Source organism: Nannospalax galili, unplaced genomic scaffold (genome assembly GCF_000622305.1).
Source record: "Nannospalax galili isolate Female #2095 unplaced genomic scaffold, S.galili_v1.0 scaffold144, whole genome shotgun sequence".
Taxonomy (NCBI): Eukaryota; Metazoa; Chordata; class Mammalia; order Rodentia; family Spalacidae; genus Nannospalax; species Nannospalax galili.
In genome coordinates, this window is record NW_008353267.1 from 2,600,307 (window position 1) to 2,616,890 (window position 16,584).

General features: G+C 39.5%; 1 protein-coding gene across 1 annotated transcript in view; it reads right to left on the reverse strand.

The window, feature by feature from the left end:
• The window catches only part of Snapc1 (small nuclear RNA activating complex polypeptide 1), a 21,733-nt gene continuing 5,149 nt past the window's right edge, over positions 1–16,584 (reverse strand). The window contains exons 2-10 of the mRNA XM_008850504.3: positions 15,953–16,112; positions 15,643–15,783; positions 14,610–14,714; positions 12,163–12,321; positions 10,355–10,423; positions 9,542–9,604; positions 8,094–8,241; positions 1,657–1,749; positions 1–628 (exon numbers count right to left, since the gene is read on the reverse strand). Of these exons, the coding sequence (XP_008848726.1) occupies positions 594–628; positions 1,657–1,749; positions 8,094–8,241; positions 9,542–9,604; positions 10,355–10,423; positions 12,163–12,321; positions 14,610–14,714; positions 15,643–15,783; positions 15,953–16,112 (973 nt within the window). The 3' untranslated portion in view covers positions 1–593. The remainder of the gene's footprint in view (positions 629–1,656; positions 1,750–8,093; positions 8,242–9,541; positions 9,605–10,354; positions 10,424–12,162; positions 12,322–14,609; positions 14,715–15,642; positions 15,784–15,952; positions 16,113–16,584) is intronic.

Here is a 16,584-nt window from a genome sequence, read left to right on the forward strand (position 1 = left end):
TAAATATAAATCATAGGCTAATTTATTAATAGACCATAGATACAAATTATTTATACATATATCAAACATTAATATTTTAAGAAAAAAAAAGTTAACATATATCAAACATTAATATTTTAAGAAAATAAAAGTTAAACAAAATAGAAGTTAACATTCCAGTACAGGAAATGGCAGCGATCCACAAATGCCAAATTATTTCCATCACATTCTAAGCACAAATTTTATCTCCATTTATGTAGACTTTATAACAGAAAATGCTAAAATTAAACTTCAGCGTAAATCTCTATTCCAGTTCTTTACCTACGTTAAGGTATTCTCATTTCAAAGAAATTAGTTTCAGCTTTTCAGAACAATTATTTTTTGTTTTTTTGGTCTTTTTGAGACAGGGTCTCCCTGTAGCCCCAGCTGGCCTTGAACTCAGAGAGATCTGCCTGCCTCTGCCTCCAGAGTGCTGGGATTAACGGTGTTTGCCACCATGCCTGACTCAGAAGAGTTATTTTTAACACTGGCACTCTTCCTGTTCAGATCACAAAATAAAAATCTTCTCTTCTGTCAGCAAGTTCATTTTTAAAACTGTCCATCAGGTTCTTGGTTCAGCGTTTTCTTTTCCTCTTGGGTGTAGTAAACTCTATGGATACAAAGTTAAGAAGTCCATCAATTCTTTAAAAAACTGACCCTTCAATGACATCTCTAGGTGATAATATACACTGACTGAAACTCCATGGATGTTTAAATGCTGTAACACAAAAAGGTCCTCACAGCAAAGACCCCAGGGGAGGTAGTGAGGAGGGGACGAATAACAAAGCATACTGATGTGCAGGTACAGCAGTGTCATACTGAAGCCCATTTCCTTGTTGCTAACTTAAAAGGAAAAAACAGAACTCAGGCTGACACACACATGAATCTATTTCTTCAAATGGAATTGCAGTTCAAAACTTCCTACCTACAATGAGACAAGGATTTCAATCTTACTGAGGTATCAAATGCAACAGTGGATCTCAGTCACCCTAAATCCTACTTCATAATTATTAAATTAACTGAAATAGGGGTATGCCCCCACTCCTCCAAATAATGAGCATGGACCAGGGCACAGGAACCACAAGTTATCTAGGCCAGTGCAAAGACAGATAAAGTGAGTAAGGTTCCAGTTCCACTACAATGAAATCTGGAAACATAGTACCATACATCTTTCTGGTTCTCGCAGTTGATTCCAAAACCAGTACTCAAATAAGTATTCATCTTTAAGAGAAGACACAGAAACAAGACCAGTAGGAAAGATATGAAAAAAAGAAATATTTCCCACCAATGAAAACTGTAAAGGGATGTCAGGGAAGGAAACATATAAATCAGGAAGAAAAAAGAAAACATTTCTAGAAGAGTGGCAGCCAGAACAGAGCACATCAGGTCAACAGTCTGCAAGTGACTTCTGTGAGACAGTGACACCAACAGATCCCTAACAGGCACCTGCATCCATTTCCTGTATCACGACTCACTGTGGAGCACAGTTAATGAATGGTATGACTAGCACTGACGTACTTCAATGATCCAAAGACAAAAGGATTTAAGAGCCCACAGTCACCTGTCATGTGGAGGGTCTAAACATCCATCATGTAAGCACAAGGCTCCTTCACTAATGAGATGAACTTTCATCTGTACCTGTTTCACTAAAGTAGTCAGTCTCCTCTTCCTCTTCTGTAATGATAGGCATACTCAGATGTAAAGACTTTTCTTCCTTATTCTGAACATTACCTAGAGATAGTGAGAAATGACTGTACATAAAAACAAAGAATACTGATCTTTAAAAAAAGCTTTTAATAAAAATGTCACCTTAACAATCTAAAAACTTAGATGTTTAAACAAAAAACTGAAATTATAACATAATTACACATTCTAAAGTGTAAATCTTTTTTTTTTTTTTTTTTTCTTTTTTTTTCCTTTGGAGACAGGGTCTCCCTGTAGCCCCAGGCTGGCCTTGAACTCAGAGATCCACCTGCCTCTGCCTCCCGAATGCTGGGATTAAGGGCATGCACCACGACGCTCGGCTTAAGTACAAATCTTTTTAAATTTTATTTTCTAATTAGCTTACCAAGTCTCAGGTTCCATGGGACTCTCATACATGCATAGCTCAGCTGACTCTTCTCTCCCAATCTCTCCTCTCCCCTAGCTCCTTCAAAATTTTTCTTAAGTATTAATGTATTTGTATCATTGGGCATGGTAGCACACACCTATAACCTTGACACTTGTGAGGATGTTCAGTTTGAGGACAGCCTGGGCTACAAAGTGAGTTCAAAGTCAGTCTAGACTACCCAGTGAAATCCTGTCTCAGAAAACAAAAGAAGCCAGACACTGGAGCATATACCTTTAACCTTTAATACTAGCACTCAAGAAGCTGATGCAGGCTGATGCAGGAGGATCCCATGTCAGAGGCCTTATTGGGCTACACAGCAAGTTCCAGGCCAACCTGGGCTACAAACTGAAACCCTGAATCCAAAAAAAAAAAAAAAAAAAAGAACCCACATACCATGAATATAGTATATACTTCTTTTATTATTGAAAATGGAAAGAATGAGAAGAAACAAAATCAGAGATATGCTATTCAATTTTTTTCAAAGAAAATGGGGTGTCTGCAGGGGCCAAGCATGTGTGACTTCTATTAATCCATTGCAAACATAATTTTAAAATTGAGCAGCCTCAGTTAGCTTTATGTTTTAATACAGACACATTTTCTTTTGCTCCAAACACATGCTATTTCTTTGCCTGTAATTTGTCAGTGACTTTCTACTTTCAAAAACACTACAGGGGTGGGGATGTGGCTCAGTTGGTAGAGTACTTGCCTGGCGTGCTAGAGTCTTGGGTTCAAAAACCTAGCACCACATGGTAATGCACATCTATAATCTGGTACTTGGGAGGTAGACGGCAAAAGGACCAGAAGTTCAAGGTCCTCCTGAACTATATGGCAAGTTGAAGGCCAAGGAGCCATCACAGGACCAACTGGTTGGGCAGACTGAGCACATGTCCCCCCACGTGAGTGAGATCCTCATCATGCCACCCATACTCCTCCAGCCTCTACCCAACAGCCTCCACTCAACACTCTCCCACAGGCAAGGCGCTCAGCATTGCCTCATCCTTTCCATCGGCTTCTCCATTTCACGTTCATCCCTGTCAGAGCACCTCTGTTCTACAACCACAGGACCAGACTCTTACGACTCCTAAAGCCGACCTACCACGATAGCTTTCTACTAAGCACTCTTATTTTCAGTTCATTAACTCCAACCTACCACATTACCCCTAGATACATTTTCAAGGAAAACCCAAGTCATGCCTCTTTTTTGCTCCAGAATTTCATATAAGTCACCTCTGCCTAGCAAATTAAATCTAAGCTTCTTGATTCCACTTTCAAGGTCTGGCCACAATACAATTCTCAACAGCACAATCATTAAACAGCATTGCTTATACATGAACCAAATTGAACGTCACTCAATCATCCCAGCTACTTTGTCCTTTTCATGGTATCTCCTCTGCTTTTCTTAGTCTGTGGACTTCCTTTAGCTTTCTAATAACTACAGAGCATTCCTTTGTGTGGACCTTCCCCATGAAGGATTGTACACTAAAGCCACCAGTCAAAAGAAAACCCTGAAGACTTCAGTTGCTTCTTGACAGGCATTTGGTCACAGTGATTCGAAAAGTAGCCAATATAGATACTGTAGTTCCTTTCCATTTCTTTATATATTTAAAAGATCAGCTCGTTACCATACAAAATAACTGCTGAGATTTTTCACTGGGATTCACTGACTCTATAGAGGAATTTGGGTTTAGCTGCTATTACTATTGGGTCTGCCAACCCATAAAAACCATGCATCTCATTTAATTAAGATTTCATTGGCTAGCCATGGTGGCACATGCCTTTAATCCCAGCACCTTGGAGGCAGAGGCCAGCAGACCTCAGTGAGATCAAGGCCAGCCTGATCTACATAGTGAGTTCCAGGTCAAGCTGTGGCTACCGGGAGACCCTGTCTCAAAAAAATAAATAAATAAAAAATAAAAAATTCATTCACTGGAGTCTAGTTAGCCCATCTAGAGATTGTAAATAAGGTCCACTCTCCCTCACCCAGTAGTAATCAGTCTCCAATGATTCCCAGGATGAATTTGCACGGAAAGACATCTGGGTACAAATGATTGACTGGATAGGACTTAGCATGTATAGCAGAATGCATGAGGTCCATCAGGGAGAGGTTTGGGGGGGGGCATGGATAGAGAAAGGGTCTAAATAGGATTAAGAGCTGTTGTGTGGTGAAATGTACAAAAGCTCAATTAAAAAATACACTTTTTTGGTCTTTTTGAGACAGGTCTCCCTGTAGCCCCAGCTGGCCTAGAACTCTGGACTGCAGCGCACTGGTCACTAGAGGAGAAGTAGTAGCAGTCAAAAGGGTGGGCTGCTGAGGAGTAGGGGGAAGGGGAGGGGATGGGGATAGGGACTGGACCAGAACCTCAATAAGGTTTTTCAGAGTAGCAGGGCAGAGGTGACAAGCATTTGACCAGCAGCCTCATCAGCTAGCAGCAGCCTTTTCCACTGGACTAAAGGCCCTCTGGGAGTTGCCTCAGGAAGTCAAAAACCCAAGTCCTAGTTCCCAGACACAGCAGTACCAGAAGTCATGCAGGTAAGCCACGTGAAGAAGGGCTAGGGCTCTAGTACACTCCATCCCCAGCCCCTTTCCTAAGTTTCCACTTCAAGAGCTCTTTGAAATGTTTTGTTTTGTCTTTTGAGACAGGATCTCCTTGTAGCCCCAGCTAGCCTAGAACTCGCTTATGTAGACCAGGCTAGCCTCAAACTCAGAGATCTACCTGCTTCTGTCTCCGGAGTGCTGGAATTAAAGGCGTGTGCCACTACACCCAGCAATAATTTTAAAAAAAGAATATAAATTCATTTAAAAAAACCCAAAGATGACTTTGATTTCTTTCATCATTATAGCTCTCAACATACAGATTTTGTATATATTTTGTTACCTATATATCTAAATAATTGGTTTTTAATTTCAATGCCTAATTAGTCACTAGTATAGGAAATATTAACCATTGTTCTGGTGTGACTAAAAATATTGACCAAAACCAACTTGGGGAGGAAAGGGTTTATCTGATTTATAGCAGTCTATCATCAATGGAAGCAAGGCAGGAACTCAGAGCAGGAACCTAGAACATGGACCACGAAGGAACGCTATTTACTGGCTTGCTCCCCTGGCCAGTGCTCATCCTGTTTTCTTATACGACACAGGCCCACCTGCCCAGGGGTGGCAATGCTCACAGTGGGCTGGGCCACCCTTCCACATCACTTAACAATCAAGAAAATGCTCCACAGACATGGCCACAGGTCAATTCAATAGAGAAAATTCAATTGAGGCTCCCTCCACCCAGGTGTATCAAGTTTGACGAATGAAGCTATTCAGCACAACCATACACCTTGTAATCTTCCTAAATTCAGCTATTAGGAGCTGGTGGTACAGTTCAGTCATAGAATACCTTCCCAGCATATAAGACCCTTGGTTTAAGCCTAAGAACTGAGGAGAATGAGGAGACCTGGGTGGTGGGGGTGGGACACCCACTAAATTCAATTGTTAATTTCATTTGCAAACAAACCTATTTTTTCCTTTCTAATATGGGTATCCACTGTCTCTTTTGTTAGCTTACTAGTTAGGTCTTCTAAAATAATATGTAATAGGAATCTAGATGGGCATCCTTGCCTCATTCTTGTTTTAGGGGAAAAGGGTTATTTTTCCATTAACTATGATATTAAGGTACTGTGCCTGATACAAATCCATCAGATTAAGTTTCCTTCTAATTGTGATGGGCTCAGTTTTTACAAGCCACTGCTAGATTTTGTTAAGTATCTGTCTGACTGAGAGAATTACACTGGTATTCTCTTTTATTCAGCTAATATGAATTATACTGGCTTATTTCTTACATTACCAGGATAAACTCTGAGAGTTCATTTGATTTGCTAGTATCTTGAAGGATTTTTTTTCGTGTATGCTCATGAAGGACACTCGTCTTTAGTTTTCATTTCTTGAAATAACAGTAAGCTAGAAAGTGTTATCTCTTGAATTTTCTGAAAGAATTTGTATAGAAACACATTTATAAGCTAAGTGCAGTGGTACGTGACCAAACCCAGCCCACAGGAGGCTGAGGCAGGAGGATTGAGAATTTAAAGTCTGCCTAAACTACAAAGATTCTGTCTCAAAGAGCCAGGGGCTAGAGATGGCAGGAGTGAATACTTGCCAAACATGCACATGGCCCTGATATCAATCCCCAAGACTGAAAACATAACTTGTAGTAATTACCAGTAAGGCATCTAGGAGTTTATTTCTTTAGTAGGTATGAGACTATTGAGATTTTTCTATTTCTTATGTCAATTTGAGGTATGTCTTAGAAGAAATTTCTATTTTATTTAGCTATATTACTGTAATGATAAAACTCACTTTCCTTATCAACCTTTCTACCTAGTATCCCTAACTACTAAATTTTTATCTAATTTTTTGTTCATCTAATTTTTACACATAAAGTCAGTCATTCACAAGTCATAAAGATTGTGTAGCTTCTCTTCCTGATAATGCACCTTGATTCACTTTCCTAATTACACCAACTAGCTCTGAAGAGCAATGGCAAATGAAACCGACACTGCTAGTGCAGGCCCCGGTGCTGAGGGGCTTGCCCGGCTTTCTCTAGCTCTATCTCACTTGATCTTCTACTTCTTTTATCCTGGACAGGGTTATGTGGTCTCTGCTGAACCTGACCCATCAGATGCTTCTGTAAGTATACTTCTACTGGAATATTCACTTGTTTTTATATTGTCTGTAACTATTTTCATAGTATTATGGCAGCTGAGTTGCTGTAAAAGAAATTACACAGCTCACCAAGTCTAACATATCTTACTTTACAATTTGATGACCCCTAACCTAAAGAATTTGTTTTTTAAAATCAAGGCTAGATACTAGATATTATCAAGTATTTCCTTTGATAATTATTAAAATTAATGTACATCATCCCCTTGAACCTAATATATGATCAATTATATTATCAGATTCCAATTAATTGCAGCATGATTGCACCCTGGAAGAAGTCCACTCTAGCACGCTTTTTGGGGGGTTTTATGTAATTTAGGATTTTTATCATAAAATATATAATGAGTTTGTTCTAATAATTGCTTCACAGTACCTGCTAGCCTAAAAGTAGAAAGCTTTCCTTTTGAAGTCCTTCTTGGCTGCTCTTAACTATGGGTTTTCTTCCTCAGAACTCTTAGAGCACTTCAAGCAACTACTACAGCACATAATCATATTGAAATATACTAAAGGTATTTCTCCACTGCAAGATAGAGGGGGTGAGACACACATTCAAAAACTGCACATTATCTTCATAAACTCCAGAGGTAGCTAGGATTGTGTTTCATATAAGCATTAAGTACTTAATACGTCTACTGTTGTTTCTTCATCACCCCTCCCATGGTCCTGTTAATACATTCCAATCTTAGGTATGGTGAATGTATAGTATTTGTGCAATCTTTGAAAAACCAAACCATTAAAATACAGTCATTTAAAGGTAAAATAGTGAAGGTCATTTCACACTCTATTAGAAGAAAGTTGATTTAACTGAATTATAGGAAATAAAGTCTATACAATGCATTGCTTACCATTAGCTTATTCTACATAAGAGTTGGAGTCACACACATCATTATTAATGAAGCATGCACTGGATCATACTATTTGGACAAGTTATTTATTCTGAATAAGCCCAAATTTGTCATTTATGAAATGATAACTTTGATAAACTTCCTAGGATCTCTTCAGCAACAAGATCCCAAGAATTCAAGGAAACTGACTTACTTGTACTATTAAATTTCACAGTGTCCTTAAACAAATCTCTCAACTTTCTTTTTTTGTGGGACAGGACCTTGTTATATAGCTCAAGCTGACCTTAAACTCAGAGTTGTCCGGCCCCAGTCACCAGTGTGCTGGTGTTCCCCCACCATGCCCAGCTCTAAGCCATCCTAACAAAGAAGCACCCACTGTCCCCAGCAAAGTGTCAGGAGGACTTGAAAAGGGTACCTTTGCTTCTGGAAGACCCCTTCTTTCCTGGTGCTCTGGCTGTGTCTCTGGCTCTCTTCTTCACAGCTTTTTCTTGAACTTGCCCAGATGCAGAGTCTGAGTCAGATGAGTCAAGTCTGACTTGGCGATGCCTCCTTGACTTGGATGACTTAGGAGTTAAAACCACAATAAGTAATGAAAGGACTCCAACTGACAATGAGGAAAGACATAAGAAACACCTGTCATAAAGTCTTTTGCTCCTACCTCACATGTACTATATATGAACGTGTGCACAGACAGTCTTTTCCCTTGATAACTAAGTTATAGCACAAATACTAAAAATAATGTCTCAAAACATAATACTTAAGAAATATCCCTACTATGTACTGGGTATGGTTGAGTACACCTTTCATCCCAGCACTCGGGAGGCAGAGGTGGACTAATGTCTGCAAGTTTAAGGCCAGCCTGATTTACACAGCGAGTTCCAGGCCAGTTGCGGGTTACAGGGAGACCCTGTATCAAAATCAAAATAAAACAAAAACAAACAAAAAACCTCTAATAGAAACAGACTGAGAATAGAAAAGAAAAATAAGAAAGTTCAAGAAAAGAAAATATACAATACAAAAATATAGGGGCTGGAGAGATGGCTCAATGGCTATGAATACTACCTGCTCTTGCAGAGGACCTGGGTTTAATTCCCAGCACCCACACGGCAGCTAACAACCACCTAGAACTCTGGTTCCAGGGGATCCAAGGCCCTCTTCTTACCTCTGAGGACACTGCACAACATGGGTGCACTTCCATATATGCAGGTTATACATTCATACACATAAAAGAGAATAAATAAGAACTGGAGAGATGGCTCAGGGGTTAAGAGCACTGGCTGCCCTTGCAGAAGACCTGGGTCCCATTCCCAGCACCCACATGGAGGCTAACAACCATCCATAACTCCAGTTCCAGAGAATCCAACACCCTCTTCTGACCTTTGCAGGCATTGCATGACATGGGTGCACCTACCTACATGAAGGCAATACACTCATACACATAAAATAAAAGCAATAAAATATTTAAAAATAAATAAAATTTAAAAATACAAAAAGATAATTTAAAAAATACAAAGCATTCCTCAGATACAAAGTGTCAGACTGAAAGAATGGCCACCTGAGTGCCACAAATTAATGAAAAGGAAAAAGGACACTCCCAAACCTCACAGGGTCAGGCGTCCCCAAAGTTGAAGATGACAAAGAACATGGCTTCAAAATTTAGGTAAACACCAAAGAAACAGCTGAAGAAGAAGCACTGAAGGCGGTCCCCACTCACCATGGGAGGACACATGGGCACTACCAGGCTACATACTGGGACTGTTGGGTTACTATTTGACTTTTAAACTACGTATATTAGATGAAAGATTAAAATGTAATGTCAAAAACATGCAATTTCCAAGTTGGCTTATTAAACAAATAACTTACCTGAGCAACAACTGAAAAGGCTTTCGCTTTTATTTTTGCTAAAGATTCTGCTCTTTCACATCTCTGGAAGAAACATAAACAAGAAGGAAAAACAAAGTTGAAGTACATAAACATTAGGTAAAATTATGAAAATCCAAGTATTTGTCTTCGGGATCAAGACTTAAGAGGAAGGTAAAAGAAATCAACATTTTAGGCATACTGTAAACATGATTCAGGCACATCGTTAACATGATTCAAGCACAAGTTGATGCGTAATCACCCATGACATTCTCTGAAGACAGCAGGTGGCATAATGCCAACCCTCATAGGTACTTATCAATTCATCAAGACTCACAGAGGGGCACAGGGACAAAAGACCTGGTGATAAAGCAGAGCTCTCAACTGCCATTCCCTTCTCATCTGCCTGTGTCTAAGGATGGCTCCATGCCCCATCCACTAAGATAGATGAAGCACTGGACAGGCACAGGAAACAACAAAAAGTACCCTAAGTGTTACAAGGGCTGAAAGGCTGAAAAGTGAGAAGAGACATTACAAAAGCCTTACTCTGACCTGGAAAGCACATTCCATCCTCCTCTCCTTTACCCACTAAAAACTGCTAAGATCCACTCCCAACCTATATTCAGCATGCCCTGCACAAGACCTCCAGTGAAGAACAGCCTAGCTTTCCCAGAACTCACACATCACAATTTCCCCAGCATTTTGGTAAAACTGACAAGGGTCATAATGCCTACTGTGCAAAATTCAACCACACGCAAAAGGAAGAGAAGCGAAGCAAACCGCTGCCCCATAAGCGTCAGTTAGCAGCTTTCTGACCTCTGGTTCTTGGGATGTTCCTTCACCATCTTCTTCTCCATCTTTAAATTTTGATTTTAAGGATGGATTCTGAAAGAACAAAAATATTTGTATGTTACATATACAGATATTTATGATTCCATTAGTTACAGATGTATTTTACAATAGTGAGAATCAGTTAATTACTGAAAAAACAGAAGATCGGTTCACATTACTGCAGCATGGTTTACCAAGCACATTAAGATCACAAAGTTTGGGGCTGGAGAGATGGCTCAGTGGTTAGAGTACTAACTGTTCTTGCAGGGGACCTGGGTTAGATTCCCAGCACCCACATGGCAGCTAACAAACATCCTTAACTCTAGTTCCAGGAGATCTGACACCCTCTTCTGACATCCTTGGGCACTGCACAACATGGGTGCAATTACAAACATGCAAGCAATACACTCATCATAAAATAAAAATAATTTTCTTTTTAAATTACAAAGTTTTAGGCTGGCAAGATGGCTGTATAGGTAAAGGTGCTTGTTGCCAAGGCTAATGACCTGAGTTTAATCCCCAGGACTCACATGCTAGGAGAGAACCAACTCCTATAAATTGTCCTCTGATTTCCATGTATATGTATGCACACACACAAATAAGTATTAAAAAAAAAGTTTTTAAAGATCACAAAGTTTCAAAATAGTTCAATAAGTCACTACTAAATTACCTAATTCCCCCTGCCTGATGGATACCATGCGCTTCCTGTGGTATTCAGAAAACTGGCTTATTTCATCTCCTTTCAGGTTTTCTAAAGTTTAGTAATACTTAGAATACTAAGATTATTAAATTAAGTGTCTCTATCACTTTTGTAATCTGTTTGCAACAATGTATCTGTACATTCTAAAACTTACTAGCCTCATTAAATGTGAGTAATGAAACTATTTTCTTCCACCCAAGGCTATCATCTCCTTGTTACCTACCTGCTACTTAACTTTTCTAAAATTAAATACTTGGAGACAGCTTCCTTTATATCATGGGAAGCTGAACAGTAGCAACAATCTTTGGACAATACACAGAAGTAACTTCTAGTATTTGTGAAAACACTAACACATGATCAGTTACAAACTAACCAGAAATTACTTATTTTTTTTACTTTTATTTTTCTTAGAAATGTGTACTAAAATGAAATGGAATAGTAGTTTGAAAGGTAAATTTAGCAAGGTTGGCACTTAGGTTTCCAGAATAAAAGAAGTTTCTCCATTTGTAAAGGCTGAGGTAGAACACAGCAGTTCCAGCATCAACACCTTTGCCATCAGAAAACTAAGTGGAAAATCTGTGCTGATGAGATTTTCAAATGGCTAAGCCATACAAGAGAAACAATGCTGGAGACAGAGAAGAGCTCACTTGCCCCATCATTGGGTTGAGCCTCCCATGGTGTACAGTGTAAGTGCAGTGCGGCCAGTGGTACCAGACTCTTAGATTTGTAAGAGAAGCTAGTTTTTCAGAATTTTAGATGCAGTCCACTACTATTTACACGTTGGCAACTAACTCAAGACTGGAATCAATACTATACCAATCCAGTGATCTATATGACGGGTTTGGTCCAAAGTAGAAAACACCAAGTTACAAAGATCATAATAAATGTGCAGTATAAGATCACTACTTTCCTATTTCTCTCTCCCTCCCTCGCCATTTAAATAATGTCAGAAGGCTAGTGTGTAAAGCCCTAACTAGAAAGCAAAATCGTCACTCCACAGGAATGCAGTAGCTTCGTCAGGCTGCCTCTGGACATTACCACTCACATTTAAATAAGTGTGCATGGGGTAAGATATCAGGAAGCAGTCACTTACCTTCCTGTCTTTATGCCACTGCTGATGCTCCAAAACTATGCTCTTAATGTTGTCAAAAAAATCATCTTTTATCAAACTGAGGGCTTTGTCTGGCATGGACTTATCAGCTGAAATGACATGTTTCATGCTTTGATAATGATCATGAACATTCAGCATTTCCTAAAAGTGAAAAGATGAGCCTTTTATTTTTTTAATGATTGTTCAGACTAGTGATAGAATTATAGGCATATACATCATGCCTGACCCTTTATTTCCATTTTTGATGATAAGATTAAAGGCAAACTAATTCAAAATACAATCACTTCATAAAGTGACTATGAGGTAACAGGAAATAATATGTTGTCATATGCAAGTAAGATGATGAGAGCAAAACAGTCAACAATCAAGATACACTGGTACACAGAAACACTAAAATACTAGTTAGGTTACAAAATTACATTTCAGAATTTAACAGAAATTATTTATAGTACAATATAACATTAAATACTGAAAACTAAGATCATATTTCTGTATCATAACTGTCACATTAAGCAGGCTTACACAGTCCTTGGTCTCTGCTGGAAAGAGTAAATTCCATGTAACTACTCTCACCCAACCCCCCACAGAATCCCAAAGCCTGTGCACCCATCCTGTAAATTTCATCCTTAATTGACTGGTAAGATTCAGGATAAAATAGTGATTTATGAAATCATTTGTGGCACCATTTATCCACTAGATTTTCCTCTCCAGGAAATCTCAAGTTAAACAGACAGGTTTGTGGAGCAAGTGGCTGGCACACCACATTCAGAATTAAGAATGAAACCTGGCAGGCTTGTCTCTGCCATCAGCAGAAAGCTATGGACAGGTGTGTTTCAGGTGGCCCTGCAGCATGCAAGCACCCCAAGCTGGTCTCTGTGGTTCTTTCCTTGGTAGAACTGACTCCTGTTCAAGAACTCATGAACAAGCTGGGCATGGTGGCGCACATGCCCTAATTCCAGCACTTGGGAGGCAGAATCAAGTGGCTTTCAGTGAGATGGAAACCAGCTTGGTCTACAAAGTAAGTTCCAGGCCAGCTGGGGCTACACGGAGACCCTGTCTCAAAATACAAACAACACAAACAAACAAAGAAGTCTGGAACTACTACTCAGATGTGCAGGGAAGACCAGTCAGATACTAACTCCAATCTCTAAAGCTTTAAAATCATTCCTCTCAGCCAGAAAGATAAAGCATGCATTCCTTCTGTTAAACAAAGTACTTTCATTGCCCCACACTTCCTTCTCTGTGAGTTGCCAGAGGTCAAGAACCTTGCCCCTGTCCAACTGCAGGTGCTCATGACTGCTGAATAACACCTGTCTGACCTTAGTCCCAGCTCAGACCAGGCCCTTATTGTCCAAGGATCACGCACTGTAACTACTCAGAACTGATGTGAACCTTAGCTCCCTTACTTCGGGATTACCTAATATCGCTGTGCCTCAGTTAACTCAACTTTAGTCTTAAAAAGTTAAGTAGAAAAGGACAGTTCACACAAGCATCTCCCACAGCTCCTGTGCTGTGTGGTCTTCAGACGTTTAGTAACATTAGCTTCTTGTTAATGCAACAATTCTTAATAGCAATAACCTTTGAAAATCTAAGGATAGTTATTGCACTTCAACCTAACCAAGTGCCCTGTATATTAATACTCCATACAATTTAGTGAGGGAAGGGGAAATGAACTAAAAGGCCACCCATGAACTTCAGGTTGAGAATCTCTGCTCAAAAATAAAGACACTTAGCCAGCCAGGCATGGTGGTGCTGTGGCTATAGGGAATTCCTGTCTCAAAAAGACCAAGGAAAGAAAGCAAAGAAAGAAAAGAAAAGAAAGTCACTTTACAAAAGAAGGCCAGAGTACTTTCACAATTTACTACTTGACCTACAAATACCACAAATGCAACCTGGCAGACAGACTGACACACCTGGGGTAGCTAGGCAAACACCTGTGCAAATTAAAGTCCAATCTCTCATTACTGACAGAAAAAGAGGCAACATTTACTGAGGGCTCACCATGTGCCTACACCACTCAGCACTCTTCAGGCATCATCTTTCAGTCCCCACAAGAAAGATGGACAGATGGCAATCCTATATTATGAAAGAGGAGGGACACCACATCTCAAAGGGATTTAAAAGATGACTAGCAAGTCCCTCCTCTTCCTCTCTGCTCTTGTAATGTTGAAATGTCATTAATTTGAAGGTATGACCTTGTGGTGGGCTTCTGTTTTAACCCAAAGGCAGTATTTTAAATTCATGTATGTGAATACTTATTATACAAGATGTTTTGTAGAGGGCTTTACTTTAGATGCTTTAGAAAAAAATAAGAGCATTTTATGACTAAAATCATTTCAGATATTATCAATATCTGGTGGATGAAGCTATAACTTCAACAGAGAATTGGCAATAAAACCATTTCCCCAACACTTCAAAAACAAACTCACCTCTAATACATCAGAAGTGATGAGTTTCATGACACGATCATTTGGGTCCTTAAATTCTTGGGTAACTTCAGTTTGCTGACTTTTTTTCTTCATTCTACATGAAAGCTAAATACAACGAGTGTCTTAAAATGATCACCTTGGCTGACAAGATGGCTTAGCAGGTAAAGGAACTTGCCAAGAAAGCCTACGACTGAGTTAGACCTCTGAGATCTCAGTAAAAAGAAAAAAGAGAGAACCAACTCCAAAGTTGTCCTCTGACCAGCACACATATGCAGTATCATGTGCACAATACCCCATGAACCTATCCACATACATTATGCATACACACACACACACACACACACACACACACACACACACTGAATTGAATTTTAAATGAACATCTTTGAAGAGACTTTTTCTTAAAGTACGTTAAGTATAAGCTAGTAGTCAAAGGGCACATCTAGTCAATATCCCTTTCCCAGAGACCACTAAGCATCACACATGCCACATATGACAAATTCTCATGAGATTTAAAGGTGTCACATGATTTGCAGAAATAGAATTTCTTCTCTTCCAACCTAGGGTCTCAATTTGTCAAAAACTGAAGAAATAGTAGATTGTATTAGAAATTTCCACTTTTAACCAACTGCCATTAGAATTTCATAGTCCCCTCTGAGTAAGCCCCTTGATGTGTAAATGAAGAAAGGCATGTGGCTGAGGGTGCAGCTCAGTGGCACAGGGCCTGCCCGGCACGCAAAAGGCCCAGGGTTGAATCCCAGCTCTAGAAAAAGATACAACAGCAAATACAGATGCCAAATCAAATCCTTCCTCTGACAATAATTTGCTTAATATCTACAAACACCTTGTGCAGCAGAGGTTCAATTTTGTGTGAAGGGAAAAACAAAGTAATCAGAAAACATTTCCTCGTATTTTAAGGTTACAAAATTTGAACATTATTAGTGAACTTTACATTTTTCTGGAGATTGAAGTACTTCATGGACAATGAAATGTCACCACTTGTTTCGAAAAACCCTTATTTCAGGCAACATACCAACTTAGGCATTGCTGTGAAGTGAAATGCTCTGTCCAGTCGCAGCTTCCTAAAAATGTAAGCTGCATCAAAATGCTGTGCATTTATCAAGTCTTGCTGAAATTTTATAACTTCATTCCAATCCTTCAGGGCAACTCTAATCTGCAACCAGGGAGAGAAGACCAAATGTATGAAATATAATAGAACCTCTCCCACAAATGCATTACAATGTCAAACACTGGCATTTCCATCAAAGTCTGTTCGTTAGTTTTAAAAATAATGATACCTGTTTCACATTTCTACTGGGAAGAAATCACTCACCACGCTTTACCTTTTGTTTCGGCTGGCACAGCTGTGTGTTATACAATCCGTACAGCAGATACAAAGCACCAACTCTGATCTGGAAGGTGTATGGAGGTAAAAAATAGCGCCAAGCCAAAGTTAAAGCTTCTTTTGTAAACATGTTCTTTTTTAAATTTCTCATTTTGCCACTAGAAAATAAGAAGGAAATAAATAAATGATGGACAAAAGCCATTAGAGACATATGCTAGGTAAACAGCAGTTGCTAAGAACTGGGTAGAAATCCTGTACCTGATCCTCTGGGGATTCAAGCAGAACGAGCTAATTTTCTACTTTGCTTCTGACACTGAGGCACACGTTAAGATAAACATGGAGCGGCTTCCAAAAGTGCCAATCTTATTTGCCAAATTGATTATTGGAGAGGAGGCTTCAAATTAACATAGAATATTTTTTACTTATTTTTATTTTATGTGTATGAGCATATTGCCTGAATGTAAGTGCACCCATGTCATGCAATGCTTGGGGAGGTCAGAAAAGGGTGTCAGATCCCCTGGAACTGGAGTTATGGATGATTGTTAGCCACCATATGGGTGCTGGGAATTGAACCTGGGTCCTCTGCAAGAGCTGTCAGTGCTCTTAACTGCTGAGCCATCTCTCCAGCCC